The following is a 27,118-nucleotide window of genomic DNA, read 5'->3' as shown; positions in this document are numbered from 1 at the left end:
GAGCGCCCCACTCAACACACCATGGGATTAAACTACTGATAACTCGCCAACTGCCGCTGTGCCTTTATCTCCAACATACTCCACAGTAAACCCAGCAGCTGCACTCCAAACGAGTAGATTGTTCAGACCACATTGATTGTAACAAAGACAAGACAGAACCCAAATTACAGGATTTTATTTTTTAATTGGAAGTCTCTTTGTTTCTGGTCTCTCAGAACACAACAGTGCCCAAATGGCAAGCTGTATTTTTACTATAGTTAAAATGCTAATTCTTGATATCAAAAATAACATCATTACTCAGGGAAATACCTATTCTTGATATAAAAAATGGAATTTCAACTTGTAAAAAACTACTAAAAGTACTGATATTTGTAACTGCATTTTCACTAATTGAATTTTACAATGATCTGTCATTCACTCCTGTTAAAAACACAATTACAGATACCTATTACTAATTTCTTACTGGTTGGATATCAAAAATTACATTGATACTAGTGAAAATGTTCATACTTGATAGCAACATTTAATTACGTTTAGGGCTGTCAATCGATTACAATTTTGAATCGAATAATTACTTGGTGTGCCTATTAATTAATCAAATTAATCGCAATTAATCGCATATATAAATATTTGCTGAGAAACCCCTCAAATAACAATAATTCAGTATATAATGATGAAATTATTATAAATAGTTATATTTAAATAATTACAAATTATACATATGTATATACTGTGTATATATATATATATATATATATATATAATTATTATTATTATTATTATTATTATTACAAAATGTATCCAGATATTTAAAATACATTACATTATTGTGGCAGAGGCAGTAGTGTAGTCCAGGGCATACGCAGGTATGCCCACCTATCTTTCTTAGGATTTTGCATATGCCCACCTAAAATAAATGATGATACATATGGCCACCAGAACAATGAGCAGGCTTTTGACCTGGAACTTCTTCAATCTACTAACGCGATGCTTCAGCACCATTGAATGAATTGTGTTTATTATTATTATTATTATTATTATTATTATTAATAATATTTAATACGTGTACAGAGATTCTCTGTAAATGTGCACGGAGCTGCGGGAGGCAGGAGCGCAACTGATGGCACCGGCAAGACAGACAGTCCGACTAAGCTGATCCACCAATCAGAACATTCATTTCAGACTTGATTGGATATTTGCTAACCAATCATATTTTCCATTTCATTAAGGGGTGGGACATTTCCAGCATCTAAAGATAATGCACAAGCATTCCTGGAGTAACCATAATTTGCGCTGTCAATTTATTTCCTTGCTAAATGTAAATATGTGTAGATGCATTTCAAATTAATTTATACAATTCATATTTGTGAAAATACTGCATGTTATTGCAGCCGTGCAAGTTTTTGATGCTCTCCACAGATGCTGGACAACTGTGTTCCGTAATTATATCAACTTTTTTTGGCCTTTTGCTGCTGTCGGTGGTGCCTTTTTCTCATGATATCAATAAATATATTCACTGTATGCCCACCTCTTCAGACACTATTACACCACTGGGCAGAGGAGTTAAGCATTGATGAGACAATACAAAAAGTGTTTATTTGAATATTATTGAACATAAGCCAATCATAGTCCTACAGTTCACAGCAATCCATTTTGCAATTGAATTTCAATGTACACCTGCATCAGATGGGCGCTTTTGGAGCGTCTCACTTTGATTGCATTGCATCATATCCATTACATTTTTAGTTCGCTGTTTCAAGTTAAACATAGTTTAATACTAATACAGCTGAAGTTTCGCTTACTGCCCCCTGCAGAAAACAGGTGGTTCTTCAAGGTTGCATTGCTCAGGAATCTTCCTTATTACTGTCTGGGGACATGATTAATTGCATAAATTTTGTTTAACATGCTATTTTTTATGCAATTAATCACACCGAATTAACGTGTTAAATCGACAGCCCTAATTAAGTTACAACTAGTAAAGATGCTAATTCTGATATCTGTGAATGTATTTCAACATGTTAGATTTAGATTCAACATTTTTACTAGTAACAATGCAAAAGACATAATCAAATAAAAAACAATGTCACATGAAAAAACTATTGACTTATTGTCATTGATAATAAGTATTTAAACTGAAGTTGAAATTACACTTACTTATTGCTTCTACAGAAACATATACTAGCATCACTTAACAACCTCTGAGCTCATTGTATGTCTTGAAAGGTTTATACATTATTTCTAAAAATCTGTTTGTTTTCAGAGATAATGAATAAGATTTGTACTTTCTGAGTCTGACTGTTGCGCTGTATTGACTACTTCTGTGACTTTATCATTATGGTTTATTTTCTCTTTGAAGCGTGTAGCGTGTTAGCGAGGCCGTAGCTGGCGTTTAATGGGCGTCTCTCGCTGTCTCTTGATCTGCATGTCGTCTGCTTCTCTCATATGCCAATAAACTGCTGCAGCTCAGCCAAGCATGATAAAAACAGTCCTCCAATGCTGAAGCATTGTATTTATTTCCGGTAATTCTCAGTCTTTGATGGCTGTCGGTTCCAAACTGGAGTGACTGCTGTAGACACTCGACCAGCGTTGGAGGGATTGTTATTTTGGCATACCGGGAGCCACAAGCGCTTTCCATGAAAAGCCTGATACAAATGACCTGCTGTAGGATAATTGAAAAATACTTCCTGGATGTAGAAGCTCAACAACATGCTGTATGTGTATTCCTGGACTAGATATTGTGTAGTAAACGTACACAGGCAAAAACAGACTATATTAGGAGAAATAAGGTTCAAATATGAATGGTATCATCCCACAAATGGGATAAACACAGAACATCTGTCCAGTTAAAAAAAGCGTTTTCAATCATGTTATATCATTGTAATGGTACATGTCAAAATATCATTATTTTTGGACACCAAACTTTACTAAATTTGTGTAGGGAAATGTATTTGCCACTGGAAGTCCATGAGGCAAAATTCCTGATAGTGCTGATTCCCATTGAGATTACCGTATTTTGCCTTCATGCTTTAATGCGTCTAGATATTTCACCTTTTTTTTATTTATTTTTTTTTATTCCCATTATTCTCAGTGGTAATTATCTTCAGGTTTTCATTACTGTAATACAATGATTCTTTTTTAAATCAGCATAAAGGCAAAAAGGCAGAACAGCAAATACTTTTCACATTACATTTATGAAAATGTATTGAATTACGCTATTGTTGCACACTTCAAATTATAATATAATATAATATAATATTCAGATTGACTGGGTTCCATAAACAGTGTGAATGTTAGACTGACATTAGACTATTACGACTAAATGTGACCAAAAAGATACATATTTTAAGTATTTGGAAAAAAATTATAATATTGCAAATATTATTTTTCATGTCATTCTACCCCTGTGCAATTTTTACCAAGTTTTCTAAGCCTTAAAGGAAATCATATTTCAATTTTTTATTGTATTATTCCAAGTTAAATATGAATAAATTACTTATTAAGGTCCATGTGTATTAAGCTTACACTGTAAGTGCCATGAACAAAACATATACAAGCCTTAGTTGTCATGAAAATAATTTTGCAATGTGAAAAATCTTTGTGGCCCTTAAGTAAGCTTAATTAACTTCTACTTTCTACCAAATTTTAGTTCCTTATTTCTGTTTTTGCAGTAATATGGCCCTTGACAGGTTTCATGAGATTCTCCCTAAGACATAAGTTAATGTTTTTTTCAATCCCTAACCTAAAGTATGAGCAATAGTAAACACTAAAAGTAGCACAATCTTGTTCCCTTACAGCCTGGTGTATTATACTTACAGGTTAAAAATCAATCAAACAATCGAACAAATAGATCCAACAAGATGATCAATGAGTCTTGTGTGTTTTGGACGGCATTCAAATTCACAGCTGCACCTTATAGATCAGTTGTCTACCCTACAGATGAAGGTAACTGATTAGACAACACTGTTGGCCGTGTATTTTAAAGACAAACAAAATGGATGAAGAAGGGAGCACATTGAGCAACAATTCCTTGTAGCCTTTACTGAGGAAAAGATGCTAAACCGCGAGAAGAGACATACTGTAACCTTGAGACAGGAAGCAGCCTGCACCGATGTGCCATCAGAGCTGGATGAATTATATATAGAAACGTCTGTGACTGGCCATGTGTGTGTGTGTGTGTGTGTGTGTTTTGGCCCGGCGTGACTCTGTAATCCTGTCATTCTCTGATGTATGGACAGATATCTGCTCTAGTAATGGTTCCAGCCAAATGGATCACAGGTCATGTGCACTCGACACCCAACAGGTCATTGGATAGATAATGGTAGATAGTGATGGTTTGGTTTTAAAGAACTACACAGATCAATGGTCACTACCAGTCAAAACTACCAGACACACTCGACTTTTGAATTTATGCTTCTTGTGATCTAATCACTTATGCATAAATGCTTAAAATGATTTTTTTGGGGGGCCTGGGTGGCTCAGCAAGTAAAGACGGTGACTACCACACCTGGAGTCGTGAGTTCAAATCCAGGGCGTGCTGAGTGACTCCAGTCAGGCTACCTAACCAATTGGCCCGGTTGCTAGGGTGGGTAGAGTCACATTGGGTTAACCTCCTCGTGGTCGCTATAATGTGGTTCTCGCTCTCGGTGGGGTGCATGGTGAGTTGTACGTGGATACCGCGGAGAATAGCGTGAAGAATCCACACTGCTAAGTCTCCATGGTAACATGCTCAACAAGCCATGTGATAAGATGCGTGAATTAATGTCTCAGATACAACTGAGATTCGTCCTCCACCACCCAGATTGAGGCGAGTCACTACGCCACCTCGAGGACTTAGAGCACATTGGGAACTGGGCATTCCAAATTGGGGAGAAAAGGGGAGAAAAAATAAATAAATAAAGAAATATATCTATATATATATATATATATATATATATATATATATATATATATAATGTTTTTTTTTTTTTTTGACAAATATAAAATGTGCTTATGTGCCTATATATATTTAAACCCCTTAAACTCTAGTGAATATTTGGGCTGCTGCCTGCAATTATTCACACTAAAATTTAAAAGCTCACCATTCACACATATTGTCTCATTTTTCAGAGAACCCCCAACATAAAAAAAAGACTCCAGTTATTCATAAATAAAATTGTATGTGTTTATTATCTTATGATAAACAGATTTGTATTTTTTTCCCTGAGTGGACTAGAAGCTCAAAGTCGATAACATATGTTTCTGATGATTTGTTTAGCATGCTTTTCCTTCTGGATGGCATATTTTATTCTGGACATCTAAGATATAACATTAGATTATTCAGCCAAACAAGCTCACAGACAAGTAAAAAATCTCCCGAAGGTAAAAGCAGATATTACGTTTTTGGCTACTTGTGGCTTACAGCAGATTTATCAGAGCATAAAAGAGACATTTGTATTTGATGACTTACAGAAATCATATATAACTTTGTGATTCTTTTGAAAATCTTTCAAACTGTGGTATTAGGGCATCAAAATAAACTGTACAGTCGCATTTCTGAGAATGAGAGCCTTCATTTGATATATGACTTGTGAAGGACTTTTATTTTCATATATTTCTATCCCCTTACCTCTAGAGGGCGCTAATTTTCAATGCAAATGTTTCAAGGCCTTATTTTGTTATTTTGAGTAACATAAATGCAGAAGTGATTATCTCTGAAAAGATCAGATTCTAAGCTTTCAAATTATACCTCATATGCCTGACTAATGTATACGGAGACTTTAAAGCTTTAAACTTGAACTTTTTTCGCGATATAGCGCCCCCTTTGGAGTTTAAGGGTTTCCTCATAAATGAGTGCTTCTCACGAAACCTCACAAGACCTGTCAAAAAAGTATGAGCTTATATTATGACTATTAAGAATTTTTACATTGTGACATTGTTTTCATGACAGTTATACACATTAAACCCCCCAACTCTCATTTACATTTACTTTTTTTTACTATTCCCATTGTTTTCAATGTTTTCAATCATAAGTCTTTTATTATTATTATTATTATTATTACTACAGTAAATGCTATGTAGCAAAAATAAGGGCAGCACCAAAGGAGCACTACTATGATTTGTAAATACTTCACAGTTTAACTAATATATAATTTTTCACGTTGCGGTAATGAGAATTGTGGAGTAACCGTCATGAAAATAATGTCATTGTCATTGTAAAACTTCTTCATGGCCCTAAAAATAGGCTTCATTTTCTATATTGAAATTATTATTTCTTATTTTTTCTTTTGATTTTGGAGTAAAATAGAACCAAGTCATTTTCTTGACAGGTTTCATGAGAATCGCCCAAACCACCCCATGAAGTTGTTTAAGAAAATAGTGGAATCTCAGCTAAGGGAGGCTACTTTGAAGAAGCTCAAATATAAGATAGTTAACATGTGTTTATAAGAACATGTAATGCAAATATAACATAATTTACACAGTAATAAAATGCAAGAAAGTCAACTTGAATCCCCATTCACAACCATTTTACTTTCTGTATTGTGACATATTTCCGAGTGACACAGGATGTTAAACAAGGAAAAATGTAGGATGGGATTTGATTTTATCAATGGGGAATTGATTGGATTGTGAAAAGTGGCCATTCCATACCAGAATTGAGTCAGACCTGAATGAGTTTGCAAAAACAGTGGCAAAATAATAATTTGACTGTTGGTTAGCATCATCCAAAAGCCATAAAAAGTGTCATCAACGGAAAAGGAAAGTAGTTTTAAAGGAGGTTATTATGACAAATCTAGTATGAGTCACAGAAGAACCATTCACAATAAGACCTGGAGCATGCATTAAGAAAATAAATAGGATTCATTTTGATTTCGTGTTAAGTACAACATTTTTGGTCACTACATAATTCAGTTTGTTTTATTTCATTAGGGTTAGGGTTAGGGTTAGAGTTAGGGTCAGACTTCACTATTACTCTAAAATGTGAAAAGTTGTAAAATGAGTGGGTGTGTTCAAACTTGAAATGTTTAAAAAGTTTCTACTATAGATACGGAAAACCTGTGTCTCGCTGTCTGATGCTCAGTGTCTTTTTCTATAAGACAAATAGAATGGTCATCTTTCAATGTCTCTGACACCTGTTCATTGTGTGTGAGCAGAAGTGCTCAAGAAATAAGTTTGTTTGGAGGAGTTACTGTTGTGCAACCTTGGCCCAGTTTGTCACTGATGTTGCACCGATCTTAATGTGTTTAAACCAGTCTGAGATACATCGCTGCTGCTGCTACAGTTACAGTGTGACTACAGGAAGTGAATCATCACATTTGATTTGCATCTAACTACAACATTTATCTTTATCTCAACTGTCAACATTAAAATGAACATTTTCCTGATCTTATTTTATACATCAGAAAGAAAGAAAAATTTTTTGGCTTCATATTATTTTCTCAAAAAACCTACAGGGGCTAGACCTATTTGTTAATGTTAGCCAAATAGCTGTTTAAACCCGTCAACCTCTTTTGAAATAAATCCTTTTTAATAGCTGAATTCTTGGAGAAGAACTACACTATCCATGATTCTGAGGGGGAAAATCCACCAATCAGAGAACTGTGGTGAACAAAGTGCGCCAAAAGTGCTCTGCAGCGACTGCCCACTCCCTTTACGCACTTTGAAAGACGGTTTTCCTACACTCTCAAACTACTTGTGCATTTGCAAATATCTGAATATTTTGCAATTAAAGTATATTGTTTCTTCTAATCAATAGTTTTATATATTCCCATTGTTTTTATTTCTATTACATCATTTGCAATGCTTGATAGAATTGTAGTTCATTCCCTCATTAAAGACGTTAAGTACACAGTCTTGTACTTTTGCCTTTTTGTCCAATTTGTGAGATGCAAGCGTGACTGCTGTATGCATTTTCCATTTCCCTTTTTGATTTCTAACTAGTAGCGCATAATAAACATGCGAAAAAATCTAGAGCAAATCGTTTTCCTAAAAACTGATGTCCACATACGGAACTAAGTTGTGAAATAAAAAAATAAAAAATACCAAGCTATAGAAAATCCGATTTTTTTATTTATTTTTTATCAAATTTTGTATTATGTTTCCAGAAGTGTTCTTGAGAAGTTACAGAAATTAAATGAAAAATGTGCATAAGTAGTTATGATTTAAAGTAATGTCCAGCATCATCCAATCACTGCCAACAATGTTACAATAAAATGATACCTGAATCTATGTACTGATTATCATTGTCACATGTCTGTCAAACATGTTGAGTGATCCAAACATCATCTGCAGCCTGAAACTGAACTTTTGATCGGATTTTATGAGTGAATGCACTTAGCTGCATAGAGATCTATATGATGCTCCCTTGCTCCCTATTTAGTGAACCTCCAGTGTGCTGTCTGTCTGCACTGATCTCAGAACAGTTTGAAATGCACCTTATTTTCATCCTAACTCCATATAAAGCCTCTGAAAGCAACATTATCCAGCTTTTGGATGAACCCATTGATTCTCAATGTAAAATGCACAGTAAAAAAAGGATTTCTAAATAAAAAATGCGCTAAAGTACACATTAGTGTGCATTGTGTTTAGCAGCGTAGCTTTTCTGCGATAAATTGCTGAAATATTCAAAATGGCATATCGGATGAAATTGGAGACTCTAATCTTTTGGTGTTTCTCCCAAAGACAAACTCCGCTGTGATCGCCGCCAAGTTGTTTTGTCACATGACACGTCACAAAGTTTAACCCTTTACTGACAGCACAGAGTCTCATGATCTGAGATCAATCGGTTTAAATGAACTGAAATTATGCATTGAGTGTAGCGATATATAGTTTGTAATGTTGTTATTCACCCCAGAGCTGGTTGGTTTGGTTCATGGCTTTTTTGAAGAAAATAAATGAACATTTTGACCCCACACACAAAAAATGTAAATGGTTTTCTGGTCCCTTACTAAAAAGTATTGTTGTAACACTGTGGTACAACGATGCTACTGATGGTACTACTGTAATATTTTGGTATATACAATGGTATTGAAATGTCATAGTATTGACACCATGATACTTTAAGGTATGTCAGAGAATACCATGGCACTTTTTATACTTTTTTGTTATTGGTCTTTTTTTTAAATTGCTGATTCCCAGCAGAGGAACAACCATTGTGTGTTCGATGTTAATGCGAGTAGTCTGTGTTGGCAACTTTGTTCAGGGGGAAACTCTCTGGCATGGTACAAACCAATTTATTCCTGTTGACTAAATCAAATCCTGTTTGTTTACCAGTCATGCAAATTAAGACTGTGTGGATGTTTGTTTTAGTCCCAGAATAGGAAGAGGATTTCCAGTACTGTTCTGATATGTTGCCGTCTCATTCTGCGAGATATCTTTGATCAAGTTATTAAAGGGATAGTTTATCATTTATTCACCCTCATGCCATCCCAGATGTATATGACTTCCTTTCTTCAGCAGAACACATTTGAAGAAAAATAGAAAAATATCTCAGCTCTGTAAGTCCTTAAAATGGATGTGGATGGTAACACGATTACTGATGCTCCAGAAAGCACAGACAATCAGCATTAACGTCATCCATACGACTCCAGTCGTTAAATGAATGTCTTATAAGGCGATACGATTGCTTTTATTAAAAATTGGTGGATTTATTTTATTTTTATTTCAGCTAATTAAAATGCTTATTTATTTAGTTTTCATTTTTATTTGAGTTTTAGTTAACAATAGCAGCCGTGGTGCCAAGTTTGGTGGATGTAGCCGAATGGGTTACATTTTATAATTTGTCAAGCCAACATAATAAATTGATTGAGAAAGTTTTGAGTTTATATATATATATATATATATATATATATATATATATATATATATATATATATATATATATATATATATATATATATACACATACATACACACTGGCGGCCAAAATTTGGAATAATGTACAGATTTTGCTGTTTCGGAAGGAAATTGGTACTTTAATTCACCACAGTGTCATTCAGCTGATCACAAAGTATAGTCAGGACATTAATAATGTAAAAAACAGCACCATCACTATTTGAAAAAAGTCATTTTTGATCAAATCTAGACAGGCCCCATTTCCAGCAGCCATCACTCCAACACCTTATCCTTGAGTAATCATGATACATTGCTAATTTGGTACAATAAAATCACTTGCCATTATATCAAACACAGTTGAAAGCTATTTGGTTCATTAAATGAAGCTTAACATTGTGTTTGTTTTTGAGTTGCCACAGTATGCAATAGACTGGCATGTCTTAAGGTCAATATTAGGTCAAAAATGGCCAAAAAGAAACAGCTTTCTCTAGAAACTCATCAGTCAATCATTGTTTTGAGGAATGAAGGCTATACAATGCTTGACATTGCCAAAAAAACTGAAGATTTCATACAAAGGTGTACACTACAGTCTTCAAAGACAAAGGACAACTGTCTCTAACAAGGACAGAAAGAGATGTGGAAGACCAGATGTACAACTAAACAAGAGGATAAGTACATCAGAGTCTCTAGTTTGAGAAATAGATGCCTTACATGTCCTCAGCTGACAGCTTCATTGAATTCTACCCGCTCAACATCAGTTTCATGTACAACAGTAAAGAGAAGACTCATGGGTGCAGGCCTTATGGGAAGAATTGCAAAGAAAAAGCCACTTTTGAAACAGAAAAACAAAAAGAAAAGGTTAGAGTGGGCAAAGAAACACAGACATTGGACAACAGATAATTGGAAAAGAGTGTTATGGATCTTAACCCCATTGAGCTTTTGTGGGATCAGCTAGACTGTAAGGTGCGTGAGAAGTGCCCAACAAGACCGCCACATCTGTGGGAAGTGCTACAGGAAGTGTGAGGTGAAATGTCACCTGAGTATCTGGACAAACTGACAGCTAGAATGCCAAGGATCTGCAAAGCTGTCATTGCTGCACATGGAGGATTTTTGATGAGAAATCTTTGAAGTAGTTTAAGAAGTTCAGAATTTTTTTAAAAAATTGTAATAGTAATTTTTCATGTTATTAATGTCCGGACTATACATTGTGATCAGTTGAATGCCACTTTGGTGAATAAAAGTACCAATTTCTATCCATAAGAGCAAAATCTGTACATTATTCCAAACTTTTGGCCACCAGTGTGTATGTATATATATATATATAGTATATATATATATATATATATATATATATATATATATATATATATATATAGTACTGTGCAAAAGTTTTAGGCACTTGTGAAAAATGTTGCATAGTGAGGATGTCTTGGTAGTGTTTTGTTTGTTTTGTTTACAATTCTTATGTTTTTTGTCTTGGATGTTGTCTGCCTTATTGTCTATGACAGACAAACACTTTTGGACATTGGTTCAGCAATTACACACCATAAACCGGACTTCAAATTCCTCAATGCCGACCCACTGTTTACAAACACGCAGGCGGAGCCCTTTGTCTGGTCAGCCCGGACGCGGAAACGCAGGAGGAAAAGTGGAAACAGAGCCAGCGTTCTCATCAGAGTAAGACGCCGCGCAAATCGACCCCCGCTACCCAGTATTCTACTGGCAAATGTTCAATCTCTGGATAACAAGCTCTGCGAGCTGAGAGCACGGATCTGTTTCCAACGAGAGACGAGGGACTGCTGCATTATCTGCCTTATGGAAACTTAGAAGTCTGCGGAGATTCCAGACTCAGCCATTGAACCCGCGGGGTTCTCTGTGCACCGTGCGGACAGAGCGAAAGACCTCTCAGGTAAAAGCAGAGGTGGTGGTGTATGTTTTATGATCAACAAATCCTGGTGTGATCAGAGGAACGTACATTCTGTCAAGTCTTTCTGCTCTCCTGATCTGGAATTTCTCATGCTTCTGTGTTGACTGTTCTGGCTACCGAGGGAATTCACAGCGGTCATTATCACTGCTGTGTACATCCTGCCACAAGCCAACACAGACCGGGCACTCAAGGAACTGTATGGGATTATAAGCAAACAGGAAACCGCGCACCCTGAGGCCACGTTTATTGTGACCGGGGACTTTAATAAAGCCAGTTTCAAATCAGTCGCACCAAAATACCACCAACACATTAGTTTCAACACACAAGGGGACCGTATCAGACCCATCTCTCTAGACCCATTGCAGTTTGCTTACCGCAACAACCGCTCCACTGATGATGCCATTGCATCTACAATACACACTGCTCTCTCCCACCTGGAAAAAAAGAACACTTATGTGAGAATGTTGTTTGTAGACTACAGCTCAGCATTCAACACCATAGTGCCCTCCAAGCTAGATGAGAAACTCCGGGCTCTGGGCTTAAACAGCTCGCTGTGCAGCTGGATCCTGGACTTCCTGTCAAGCAGACGCCAGGTGGTTAGAATAGGCAGCAACATCTCCTCATCACTGACCCTCAACACTGGAGCCCCACAGGGCTGTATTCTCAGCCCACTCTTGTATTCCTTGTACACACATGACTGTGTGGCAACACATAGCTCCAATGCCATCATTAAGTTTGCTGATGACACGACGGTGGTGGGTCTGATCACTAACAATGATGAAACAGCCTACAGAGAGGAGGTGCACACTCTGACACACTGGTGTCAGGGGCACAACCTCTCCCCCAACGTCAGTAAGACAAAGGAGCTTGTGGTGGACTTCAGAAGAAAAGACAGAGAACACAGTCCCATCACCATCAATGGAGCACCAGTGGAGAGAGTCAGCAACTTCAAGTTCCTGGGTGTCCACATCACTGAGGAACTCACATGGTCCATCCACACTGAAGTCATTGTGAAGAAGGCTCATCAGCGCCTCTTCTTCCTGAGACGGCTGAGGAAGTTTGGAATGAACCGCCGCATCCTCACACGGTTCTACACCTGCACTGTAGAGAGCATCCTGACTGGCTGCATCTCCGCCTGGTACGGCAACAGCACCGCCCACAACCGCAAAGCACTGCAAAGGGTGGTGCGAACTGCCAGACACATCATCGGAGGTGAGCTTCCCTCCCTCCAGGAAATATATACCAGGCGGTGTGTGAAAAAAGCTCGGAGGATCATCAGAGACTCCAGCCACCCGAGCCATGGGCTGCTCTCACTGCTACCATCAGGCAGGCGATATCGCAGCATCAGGACCAGCACCAGCCGACTTCATGACAGCTTCTTCCCCCAAGCAATCAGACTTCTGAACTCTTGATCTCCCACGATCAAAATACATCAGCACTGCACTTTATTACTCTTACTCTTATATCTCACACCGGACTGTCATAAATTATATTATTATTATATTATATTCTCTCTTAACAACTTACTATCAACCGACAGCCTGAATGTCAATACAGTACAATACAACCTACTGTACATTCTATATATACTATATATACTTTTTTTTTTTAATAATGTGTATCTATACCTTATATCTTGTTTGTATTGTATACTGTACAGTGAATGTTATTATTTGTATATTGTGTTGTGTGTAATTATGTGTATATTAGACTTTAAATTGTGTTGTGTAAATTTGATGTTATTGTAAATTGGTATATGTCTCATCACTGTCATGACAGCTATGTTGATCGGAACTGCACCCAAGAATTTCACACACCATTGCACTTGTGTATATGGCTGTGTGACAATAAAAGTGATTTGATTTGATTTGATTTGAAAATAATGCCATAAATAGTTTTCATTTATCAGTTAACACCATACAAAGTCCAGTAAACATAAAAAAGATAAATCAATGTTTGGTGTGACCACCTTTGCCTTTAAAACAGCACCAATTCTCCTAGGTACACCTGGACACAGTTTTTCTTGGTTGTTGGCAGATCGGATGTTCCAAGCTTCTTGGAGAATTCGCCACAGTTCTTCTATCTATTTCGGTTGTCTCAATTGCTTCTGTCTCTGTATGTAATCTCAGACTGACATGATGTTCAGTGGGGGGCTTTGTGGGGGCCATGACATCTGTTGCAGGGCTACATGTTCTTCTATTCTAATCTTTTCTGTTTGCAAAAGTAATGTTTGGGAGTCTAACATTTATATTTCCTATTGACACACTAAAGCTGAAGATATAAATAACCATCTTAAGACAAATGCTTTTGTGAAACATCTTAATGTGCCTAAGACTTTTGCACAGTACTGTATATATATATATATATATATATACACCTTTGACAGAGACACCTAAGAGGCTTTTACGGCTATAGAGATATTCCAAAGACCTGGGCAGAGCAACCTCCGATCAAGATCACACCATCACGAGTATCACGAGTTCGACCAACTGCAACTACAAAGAACATTGATTAGATGACAGGTGGACTTGCTCACTGCCTATCTGCATAGTTGCAAGCTTGCCAGATATTTAGTCCAACACTTCCAAAGATCACCTGACCCCTCCGTGCCCCCCAGCTGCCTCGGCTGGCAGGCATGTGTCGACTTCTTTAACTGCTTGCGTGATGTTGCATGTCATTTTAGGAATGTGCACCTCTCATGAGACGGTCCTGTCATGCCAAAAAATTTACAGTGGGTTTTAGAGCACTGTGACCCACTGTTTAAGCAGTTTAATTAATAGATACAGCTCGCTTTAGAGCAGTGATTCTCAACTGGTTTTGTTTCAGGACATATTGGACAGATTTTACATTAGACATCAAGTGGTAACCCAGCATTGTGAATCATACAAAAAAAGATCCTTGAAATCAAAAATTGACTTTTTTTTTACCATGTTTTTCTCATGACTTTTAAAGATGAGGTCTTGTAATGGTAAGAAAAGTTAACTATATACAGTAGGAAATGAAATTGGTTACTTAGACGTTTACGCTTGATATAGTGCACTGTATAGAGAATAAGGAGCACAATTATAGACGAAAGGTACTTCAAATACTGCAGAGAGCTACTAGTTTAATTTATAGATGCAGTTCACTTGAAATAATATAATTGTGTTTAGTATTTGTGGAAGTAGATATTTATCAAAAAATGTAAATTATGTTTTATATGTAGGTTTTATGGATTAGGAAGATAAAAATTTGCCTCCAGCTTCCTCGATTTCATATGATAAGAAAAAGAGAAAAAAAATCCCCCTAATTAAAGAACAGTTTTCATTAAAGCACATATAGGCAGCATATGGTAGAAAAGTCTCATAAATTCAGCTGGTTCATTATTAAATGTTGTAATTCGCATCAGATTCCTTCATGCAAGAAACAAGAGTCATAATCATTTTTAATTTGTGTTGTAGACGTCTTTATTTATGACAGCACTCCCGTGGAGCAGTGAAACTTGGAGAAAACCAAACTCTCTGCTTTATATAATTGGTTTCCTTCTGCATGACACTATGAAAGTCTCATTAAAAAACGACACAGAAGTGGCCTGATAACACACTCGCTCGGTCTAATTAATGGTATGCTGAGCTGACAATGAACCGCTCGCTTCTGTCAAGATATCCGCTCGCAAACCATCTGTTTTCATTTCAGTTTTAGCTCTGTTTACTGTACGGGGGGATCCAGTGTTTGCAAGAAGAGTTGTGTTTCATGACTTGATTTGGAGACAGAAAATACCTATATTTCATTATTTTATGTTTTAATGCTTTACTTTGTGTGCTTAAAGGAATATACTGATTATTTTCAATTTAATCTATCTATGCATCTATGACATGCTGTTGTTAAAACAAACAATAATTTCAACCTGTTATGCAGTTTATAAAATGAATAGAGAAGGTGTGTCAATAATACTCTTAACAATAGAAAACTGGTGGGCAAGCGGACCTCTATGCCGTATCGCTCAAATTTAATTTGCTGAAATAAAGTTTGCGTCTAAAAATGTGTTGTTTGGTTTGACGTTGTTCATGCGAACAAAGTTGTTTTTTTTGCATGTGTTGCAAGCGAACACAAATTGCTAAGTTTTTTGGTTTACACAAAGCAAACTCTACAAACAGGAATTATATCCTCCATGTTCCTACAGCTAGAAAAGTAACCCCTCCTCAAATGGCTGATTTATACAATTTCCTAGCTCAAATAATAAACATTTTACTGAAAAATTCATGTGAGGATATTACTTTTTTGGATTTCTAGACAGGAAAATTCCCACCACAGTGTAAGTTTAATAGAATTCTATGGTGGAAATGACACTGATGGAAATAACTTTTTAAACGTTTTTGGATGACTCCGTTGCCTTGCTAAGGCTAATTTCATAGCTAACATTTTATGTATCTTAAATACACACAATAAAAAATAATTGTTACACTTTCTGCTCAAGTTAAAGCTTGATTAGAACCCGATAAAAATATTCTGCTCACAAGTGATATATCACTTGAATTTTCTTCAAGTGATGTTTTCTTCAAACATCGCTTGTCACATATTTCATCTCAAGCATGCTCTTCACTGACACTTTTCTTGACTTGGTTAACAAGTACACTAACTTATGAAAAAAGATTTATTTGGGGCAACCGAGTGTGGTGGAAATGATGCCACAACTGTGGACAGTTGTATTTTTATTTTTTTTTTCACTTTGTTTAGTTTATTATAGTTTTAAACATGTAATAATTTGTATTTTAATAATGGATTCTCATAGTTTAGTATTGAAAGTCTGGGTCTGGGACAAGACTAAAACAGTCAAATATATACATAATAGGCATTTGAAAAGTATTTTGTTAGCACTTTCTATAAAGCCCATTTTTATAAAGAATTGTAAAGGCATTATAATGCATTAGTAATGTCTCATAATACACCTTATAAAATGTTATGTCTTCTCATAATTAATTGTAACCACAATCATTATACATTATAATACTTACCCATTCATAGTTATACCTTAGAGTATAATGCATTATAACACAAGCAACATCCAATTTTATCTTCAGAAGTTATAATGTATTTTATATATTTGTTTAATATAAATAATATATATAATAGGTATGCTTTAAGTAAAGTGACAAAAGCAATGTCTTCTTATAAACATCCATAAGATATTTTTAAGTGGTTATAAGTCGTGCTGGACTTTCTATACATTACACATGCACAAAATACAAAATAATACACATTCAATGTACATTTGAGATATTACGAAAAACACTTGTAAAGCTGCAAGATTATAATATGTTGATCACACGTGTAAGCACACCCAGAATAGAAAAAAAAAAAAAATCAAACTGATTCTATACTGGACTCTATTCAGTTAACTTTAATGTATGTGCATCTTATTTGGAGACTTATTTTATAAATAACTTCCATTATATAAGTTTGACTTGTAATGTATTTTACACGTTTATGTTATGGCTGTTTATAAGAAGATATCACTTCTGTAAAGCAGGCAAAGACCACTTATAATTTGATCATGTCATAAAGCCTTTTAACTGTTTACACTATAGACCATTTCAAGAATGTAAACAAAAACAAATGAATTAGAACGGTCCAAACATATTTCTGGATCCTTTCAACAAAGTCTCTTTTTCAAGGTAAGTCAGTCCACTCGGCAGCCTTTTTGGAATGCTCTTGGGAAGTTTGGGCAGCTATTTTCCTATGTAAACAAGCATCATGACAATGCAGCTCCTATCTACTTGAATGGGGAATACCGAAATCTCCAAAACAGTTAGTCAAGATTACGATAAAATAACATATTTCAAATAAGCAGTAAAATGTTATTGGTCCGAGGCGCCTGTGGCGCTGGCTTCACTCGATTGGCCCCGTGGTGCGGGTCCGGCGACGCATCTAACTTGCACCGGACCCTCACCTCTCCATTCCTGGACTCACGAAGATGCAACAGCATGATCACACGGGAGATCGGCATATTGTTTCCGATAGTTCCGAAACTCACGGACCGCCGTCATGTCCTCACAGACATTTCAGCTTTTAAAACCTCAGGAACACTTGTACCATAGACTTGTATTATAATTTAATGACTGTACACACAATGTACATTTATTTACATACACTGCAGGACAAGTTGAAATCATTGTCTATAATAATTGAGAGCATGCAACAAATTCTGTCCATAGATATTATGCTGAAAATAACTTTAACTTGCTGTGTGTACAACTGGATCATGAGATTCTCCTATTGGATTTCAGAAAGTGATAAACTTGGCCAATCTTCCACAGCTTTTGGATGTGTTAAATGTGCAGCAGATAAGGCAGGTTTGCCTGTAGACTGCAGCAGCTCATAACACGTTTTCTGCTCCTCAGTTAAGCCTCATTATGGTCTCAGTCAGTGAGTGCAACCAGGTCTCATTCCCTGCTCAATTTTCACCTTCTAACAGGCATTCTCCACATATTCCCCTCAGTTCCTTCTGCAGGACTGAGGCAGCATCTGAGGTTGGAATCTGTTTTCCTCAGTCCCGCAATGAACACCTGCCCTTGTAGCATTATGCACGATCCAAATACATGTCCCTATCCTGTGAGCATGTACTGTGGGATTAGATTAAAGTTAATCCAGTGTGAAATTTAACAAGATTACATGAAGTATCAGAAATAAGACAAGCATTTTTGTAAATGGCTGATTTATTAATTAATTTATTTTTACCATGTCAGTAACTTTAATAATGGTGAAATGTACTTCTCTCCAGGATTCTTATTTTTAATATTTTTTATGGATGTCACAAAGAAATCTCTGGGTCATATTTCACTCCAAACCAAAATAAATTATATTTTAGATATTAATATAATTTAAATATGATATAAAAATAAACACTGTATTATTATTATTATTATTATTATTAATATTATTTATTTTGTATTATTTATATATTTTGCATAAAGCCTAAAATATTCACACACACACACACACACACACACATATATATATATAGAGAGAGAGAGAGAGAGAGAGATCTGCACTAAAATTTGCACTTGAGATCTGTTAAGAGGATGTGTGCCGGGTCTTCCGGAAACAGAAGACAACAAGAAAAGCACAGGGACCAGATGGTGTTTCACCCACTTGTCTAAAATCCTGTTCTGACCAGCTGGTCCCCATCTTCACACAGATCTTCAACAGATCACTGGAGCAGTGTGAAGTTCCTTGCTGCTTCAAAATATCCTCAATCATCCCGTCCCAAAGAAACCCATGATCAAAGGATTAATGACTACAGACCCATTGCTCTGATGTCTGTGGTCATGAAGTCATTTGAGAGGCTGGTGTTGGCCCACCTGAAGGACATCACTGAACCCTTTTTGGACCCCCTGCAGTTTGCCTATCGAGTAAACAGGTCTGTGGATGATGCAGTCAACATGGGACTGCATTACATACTTCAACATATAGACAGAACAGGGACATATGCAAGGATAGTATTTGTTGACTTCAGTTCAGCTTTTAACATCATCAATCTCACTCCCCTATGGACTAAATTAACCCAGCTCTCTTTTCCTGCCTCTATCTGTCAGTGGATCACCAGCTTTCTGACAGACAGGCAGCAGCTTGTGAGACAGGGGAAATTCACTTCCAGCACCTGTACAATCAGCACTGGTGCCCCTCAGGGATGTGTGCTGTCCCCACTTATCTTCTCCCTGTACACAAATGACTGCACCGCCAAGGACCCCTCTGTCAAGCTCCTGAAGTTTGCAGATGGCACTACTGTCATCAGCTTCATCCAGGATGACGATGAGTTTGCATACAGAAGGTTGCATGGCTGGCTCACTGGTGTAGTCAAAACAACCTGGAGCTGAACACGCTTAAAACAGTGGAGATAACAATGGACTTTAGGAGGAACACCCCAACAGTGTCCCCCCTCACCATTCTAAACAGCACTGTGACAGCAGTGGAGTCATTCAGGTTCCTGGGCACTACCATCTCACATGACCTGAAGTGGGAGACCCACATAGACTCAATTTTCCTCACCAGCTGAGGAAGTTCAACCTGCCACAGGCACTGCTGATACAATTCTTCTCAGCAGTCATTGAGTCTGTCCTTTGCATGTCTATAACTGTCTGGTTTGGTTCAGCTACCAAGTCAGACATCAGAAGACTTCAAAGGACAGATCGGATTGCTGAGAGGATTATTGGAGCTCCCCTACCCACCCTGCTAGAGCTGTACACATCCAGATTGACGAAAAGGGCTGGTAAAATAACTCTTGACCCCATTCACCCAGCACACTTCCTCTTTGAACTGTTGCCCTCTGGCCGGCACTACAGAGCACTGAGCACCAGAACAGCCAGGCACAGGAATAGTTTTTTTCCTTCAGGCCATCCACCTCATGAACAGTTAAAACGGCCCCCAAATACTTTCCTTTTGTCAATACAACCATGTGCAATATTCAATCCATCCATTCTTTCTTATATCCATATTTCATTTATATTCTTTAACATATCCTACCTCTTCTTCAATACATTACATCACCTGCACATAATATATATATATATATATATACACAGAACTCCTTCTAAATATTATAGATATCTAAAGAAACACACCCTGTCTGGATGATTGTTTTTTGGTTATATTAAAATCAACATAAATTAAATTCAGTACAACAAATGCCACAATGGTGTATACTTACAAATTTGCATTACTTTTACACATTATAACATATTGACATATAATAAATTTTGTCATGAAAATAAAGTCTCAATGCAAAGAATCCTGACTGATCTAAAAACCTTGCTAGAATAGGCTTTTTTCTAAGCAAAATATAATTTCTTATTTGTTTTTTCTTTGTATTGAGGAGAAATATGACCCAGACATGTTCTTGTCCATTTTCGTGACAGATTCCCCCTTGCATAATTTTCACTATAACCTACAGTATTTATTACAACTGTTTAAATGTAGACATTAGCTTACACAGCACCAGTATAGAAACCGAACCTATTATCCCAACCTTTACAATATACTCTAATTTTCTTGCTGTTTTATTAATTTTCACTAAAGCCGACTTTAATAGTAAAGTACTGAAGATTTTTAAATTGTCTAATTATGAAGAATTTACATTAATCCATCTAAAGAAAAGGCATTTTTTGTTGCTTTTTTAAGTTTATAGGGTAAATATAGTTTCGTTTTCTCTTCCAGGTACGACACCATCACCAACCAATGGGAGATGGTAGCCTCTTTGCCAAAACCTGTCCATTCAGCAGCAGCGACAGTCTGTGGAGGGAAAATCTATGTGTTTGGAGGAGTGAATGAAGCCGGTCGCTCTGCTGGAGTTCTACAGTCTTATGTGCCTCAAACCAATGCCTGGAGCTTTATTGAGTCACCCATGATCGGTAAGAGCACTTGAGATAATCATTCAACTGTCTGGCTGCAAACACTTCTGCTAAGCTGCTGTCTTTCTTTGTGCCAACTCTTACACTCTTAAGTCTGGTGTACACTTGTAGTGTTGGAGCTACTAATTTTTTGGAATAAGAATGAATTATTAGTAACACTTAATGCAATTTGATGTACGACTGTCTAGAATACTCAATTCTGATTGGTTAATTGCCTCACCCAGCGGTCAGATTTTTCAGAATAATGTCTGCACATCCTCAAATCATTATTTCATGTCCAATTATTAATTTATTTTGCAAGTAGTCATGTAATAAGCAGGATAATGAGCAGTCCGACAGAACCAACAGAACTCCAACGCAAACCGAAGGTTGAATTTACTGTTTCTGGAGACTCTGCGGTCTCTTTCTTCTCATGTAAAAACATAATTTCAACTCAAATTAATATTTCATGTATATTTATTTATTTGGTAGGTAGCCGTGTAATAAGCGAGATAATGTACAGTCAGCCGGTCATTATCGCAAAATAAAACCCTTGAGGGTGATGCTCCGTATCGGAGTAGATTAGATGGTAGATTAGAAGGCAAGCGAACAATCAGTTCTCGTTTTCAACGTGTTGAATGCAGGAGAAATGGGCAGGAGTAAAGACCTGAGTGACTTTGACAAGGGCCAAATTGTTATGGCCAGACAACTGGGTCAGGGCATCTCTGAACAGCAAGGCTTGTGCTGCTCCTGGTCAGCAGTGGTGAGTACCTACTGACAGTGGTCTGAGAGGGACAAACCACAAACCGGTGACAGGGTGCTGGGTGCCCAAGGCGCATCGTTGCGCGAGGGCAACGAAGGCTATCCTATCTGGTCCGAACCGACAGAAGGTCTTCTGTGGCACAAGTCATAGAAAATTGTAATGATGGTTATGGGAGGAATGTGTCACAACACACAGCGCATCGCACCCTGCTGCGTATGGGGTTGCATAGCCGCAGAATGGTCAGTGTGCCCATGATGAACCCTGTCCTCCATCAAAAGTGCCTACAATGGGCACAGGATTGTCAGAACTGGACCTTGGAGCAGTGGAAGAAGGTCGCCTGGTCCGATGAGTCCCGTTTTCTTTTACATCACGTGGATGGCTGTGGAAGTTTGTGCTGTTTACCTGGGTAAGTGATGGCACCTGGGTCCGGCCATTCATGTGGACGTCAATTTGACACGTGCCACCTGCCTAAACGTTGTTGCAGACCAGGTACACCCCTTCATGGCAACGGTATTCCCTGATGGCAGTGGCCTCTTTCAGCAGGATAATGTGTCCTGCCACACTGCACACATTGTTCGGGAATGGTTTGAGGAACATGATGAAGAGTTCAAGGTGTTGCGCAGATTTCAATCTGATGGAGCATCTGTGAGATGTGCTGGACCAACAAGTCCGATCCATGGTGGCTCCACCTCGCAATTTACAGGACTTGAAGGATCTGCTGCTAATGTCTAAGTGCCAGATACCACAGGACATCTTTAGGGGTCTTGTAGAGTCCATGCATTGGTGGGTCAGAGCTGTTTTGGCAGCATGCAGAGGACCAACAGCATATTAGGCAGGTAGTCATAATGTTTTGGCTCATCAGTGTATGTAATTGTTGTTAAACATATTCATGAAAATATATAATGCATCACAACTATTATAAGGCATTTTGAATACTTTTTTAATGGATTATGAATACATCTATAATGCATTATATATACAGGTTTGAAATAAAGTGTTACTGAAATATTATATGGAAATATATAAATGTGCAAAAATGTATCCTTACAGTAACTATCCCCAATTCTATGTTTAAAAAAAAATAGAAATAGAGAAGACGTGAACCCATCTACAAAGTTAATGGTAAGTAAGATGTCAGAGAAATTAGATGGCACTCATAAAACAAAACAAAAAGCTTTTACGAGCACCATGCACGAACAAGCACAGGGCCGATGTCAGATATGTCTGAATTTTATGTCTAAAGTTTTCGTCAAACAGTAGTGAAACTATGAGAAACTAACTTTAGAGAATTGCACTACTATTAGGCTTCATTAGTTTTTGGCATTTTGACACACTCCAGATATTTATTGAGCATGTAGGTGGAGAAATGCTCAGGGGGGAAAGAACTTTTTTAAACTCGTAACTCGATGGCAAATGCTGCCCTGAGGGACGCACACCAGGTGCAGCTGAGGTGTTTGATTAGAGCTGGAAAGCAAGCACTTCCCCATTAGTGAAGAAATAATAAGTGTGGATTTAAAAAAGGACACAGCTATAGTACAACTGTCCTGAAACCAGCTTTATCTGTCATTTTTATAGAGTAGAATGCATTTATTTTTGGATTTATTCCTGCCTGCTGCCTAAAGATAAAATATTGTTCACAAAAAGAAAGAGCGCACGGAAAGTGACTGCATGGTACTGTAATACCGCATCATAACCAGGTTGCTAACAAGATTCTGTAAACACTGAAAGCTAAAATACTGCTCGATGCGACACAATCACAGCCAGTCAGAACATTGATGATACAGTTATGTAAAGTTTAATGTTTTAGCCCAATAAGACTTGATTGTGTGTGGGGCTACATCACTAAAATAGAAACAAAGAGACCGTCAAAATGACCTGTCGCTCATCACTTGTGGCCGCTTTATATGTATGTCAGGGCTGTCGTTTTAACGCGTTAATTTAGTGCGATTAATTGTATAAAAAATAACGCGTTAAAAAATGAACGCAATTAATCATGCCAACTTGAGTGTACGTAAATTACATAATAAAAGTACGGATTTTCCTACCATTCGAGCTGCAAGACATCTTTAAATGTTCATTACCTACTTGAAGCAGTTGTAGAGGTGATGTCAGCAAGCAAAATAACAGACTTTTTCAAGCTTGAAATACATCTGTTTTTATGAGCCGAGTGAATAGGTGGCAGTGCGCCTCAACAAACCTCACAAGCAGCGTAGCCACAGAATGAGATTCGTTCACTCTGAGGATGCAGAAGCACAACAGAATACAGGAATCTTGAGATGTGATTTTTAAGGTTTCCACTACTTTTAACTTCACACAGCATCCTTAAAACATGGTGTTTATGATGCTGAATACCAGTGAGACGCTCCAAACGCGTCCATCTGAGGCACCAACTAATAAATATACGACAATAAAAAATTGTGCAGATGGAACGCTGAATGCATACTTTGAGAACAGGACACATTGACAGACTCAATGCAAAACAGATTGCTGTCAACTGTAGGCGTGTTCAATGATATGAGAATAAAACAAACAATATATTGAGTTCTTATGCCAGTTTATGTGTTCTTTATTCAATGCTTTATCATCTGCCATAATAATGCACATTATTTCAAACTGAATTTCAGTCTGTATTATATATTTATTATAGATATTATAGATATTATATTTATAAATATTTGCATTATTTATATTAATTATCTTTATATGGGGCCATTCTCAGCAAAAAATGATGTATGCGATTAATTGCGATTAATTCGATTAATTAATCGGCATTTTATGTAATTAATTCGATTAAAATTTTTAAACGATTGACAACCCTAATATATATATATATATATATATATATATATATATATATATATATATATATATATATATATATATGGTTAATTAATATTAATATATTATGTATATAAATATATGTTGATTAATTGATAATGTAATTGAATAAACATATTTAAATTTAATTTAATATAAGTTGTCATGTTATTCAATAATTTAATAGGATAAAAAGTCAAATTGTATTTCCTGTATTTTATTTAAAAAATACAGATTTTTTATTTGTATAATTTATTATTGTATTATTGTAAAAAAGGTTGAAAATATGAATGTCACAATATGCAGGAAATACATATAATGCAAATGATTTTTAATAAGAACATTAGTGGGATTATTTTCTAGAGTCCCTTTTTTCAACCTTTTTTACAATAAAAAAATAATCCCACTAATGTTCTTATTAAAAATAATTTCTTGCATTATATGTAGGATTTCTATAAATAACAGTTACATTTAAACGTAATTTGATGTACAAAACAAATATTTAATCAAATTGCATAGTTTAATCAAAAGGATTGTGCTCCTTTTCTCTGTTGCGATCGGTTTCATTGACACGGATGCGTGCGTGGTCGCTTAGTGAAGTTTTGTAAAAAGTTTAACGGTGATTCGCTTGCGGTAAAGACAAACTGTTTTTGAATTCATAACATTTATATAGACTATTAGATTACTATTATTTTCGAACTATAAAAAATATCAGTACAATGTAAGTGATGCGCAGGATAATCGATAATGAAATATGTTGTTGTTTACAGTATTTTCATCGATTATCGATTTGATTAATTAGTTGTTGCAGCACTAGTCCGTCTGTGCTCTTTTTGCTTTGTTTTTTTATATGTAAACATGTGTTAGAGAAATGTTTGGACTGTTGTGCCTCATCTAGCTGTTTTTTCAGTGTCTTGCACAGGATCAGCTAATTTTTAGATGCAGTTTCAGGTTTAAAAGAATGTCAATTTTTAAAAACGTCTCTCAAGACACTTGCATTCAGTTCTGTTTGTTGCGCTGCATCTAGCTTTTTTTAGCACGAGAACTGTGATCGGCCCTTAAGTTTGGTTAGGACACATTTGGAGTATGTGGTTTACTTGTCAAACGAGCAACAATTTCGTCCCCAGATAGACTGATTAACCTAATAAGAATGCCTACCAGCAACCAAAAGCAAAGACACTTGCTGACCGACAGCAATTTATAGATGTCTAGAGATGTCTTTAACAGTTTCCCCAACCACTATCTTTTCTCTGCCTGTTTATTGGCTGAGTTTTCACCTGACAGACGACTCTGAGAAAAGAATGGGCCGGTGAATCATTCACACTTACGGAATGCTCATATTTTTGCACCTCTGAATCACTGGTTATACTGTTACATAATTCATCTAGAAGAAGCATCTAGGTCCATTTTAAGATGTGAAAGTGGTTTTGTGATGGTCTGAATCAGATAAAGGCATGCCATGAAATTCTGTTTAGATGTAATGTGTTTATCTTTCAGGAGATGGTACGTCTAGTCTAGTTTAATGTTTCATGATATTTGAGAGGTTCACGAGAAGTTCTTTGGAGTAGACTACGTATTTATCTCATGTAATGTTATCTGTTGTGATTTCTGATGAAGACGTTCGCTTTGACTCCCATTCGTGTTCACAAAGTTGTGGACCCCGGTTGACTTTTCTCCTTAGCCTTGGAGAAACTCCCTGCATGCCCAATATGGGTGCTAACTAGGCCCTGTACTGGGATACAGTACCCCCCCCCCCGATGTGGACACTTATGGCCCCCAGTCAGTTAATGATTTCCACTCTTTTTGGGGAGAAAAAAGAGGTGAAGAGGCCACAGCTGGGCTAGCCTGTCCCCATTTTTTTGGGCAGTCGACTTATCCCCAGGTACGGGGGACCATTTGACACTCATAGGAGCGTTGGGGAAGGTTACGTGATGGCCTGGTGCGCTGGCTACGCGGCACACGGTGGTCTGCCTGTCTCGCACCGCCAGTCCACGTAACACAGTTCAGTCATTGTGGCGTTTTGTATAGGGACCCCTAGTGTCACTATATCGACACAATGTCGAGTGAGTTACATATAGGGAATGTCCTGGTTACTTTCGTAACCTCCGTTCCATGATGGAGGGAACGAGACATTGTGTCCCTCTTGCCACAACACTGAACTACCTGCTGAAATGGCCGGGACCTTGTCTCGGCTCCTCAGCACAAAACCTGAATGAGTGGTTGCAAGCCAGCTCCTTTTATACCCGTATGTTCAGGGGAGTGGCATGCAAATTCCAGTCGCCAATTCCCATTGGCCTTTTCTCAAAGATCAGAGGTGTCCGGGGCTCCCAAGAGTGACCCCTAGTGTCACTACATCGACACAACATCTCGTTCCCTCCATCAGGGAAAGGAGGTTACGAAAGTAACCAGGACGTTAGCCCTACTGGTAAATGACAA

General features: G+C 37.1%; 1 protein-coding gene across 1 annotated transcript in view; it reads left to right on the top strand.

Annotated features, from left to right (window-relative positions):
* Positions 1 to 27,118, top strand: part of LOC127455258 (kelch-like protein 29) — a 179,294-nt gene that overhangs the window by 136,384 nt on the left and 15,792 nt on the right. The window contains exon 11 of the mRNA XM_051722991.1: positions 20,930 to 21,123. Coding sequence (XP_051578951.1) covers positions 20,930 to 21,123 — 194 coding nt within the window. The remainder of the gene's footprint in view (positions 1 to 20,929; positions 21,124 to 27,118) is intronic.

This window comes from Myxocyprinus asiaticus, chromosome 17 (genome assembly GCF_019703515.2).
Source record: "Myxocyprinus asiaticus isolate MX2 ecotype Aquarium Trade chromosome 17, UBuf_Myxa_2, whole genome shotgun sequence".
Taxonomy (NCBI): Eukaryota; Metazoa; Chordata; class Actinopteri; order Cypriniformes; family Catostomidae; genus Myxocyprinus; species Myxocyprinus asiaticus.
Note: the sequence above shows the minus strand (reverse complement) of the source record. Positions and strands in the feature narration are given on the sequence as shown.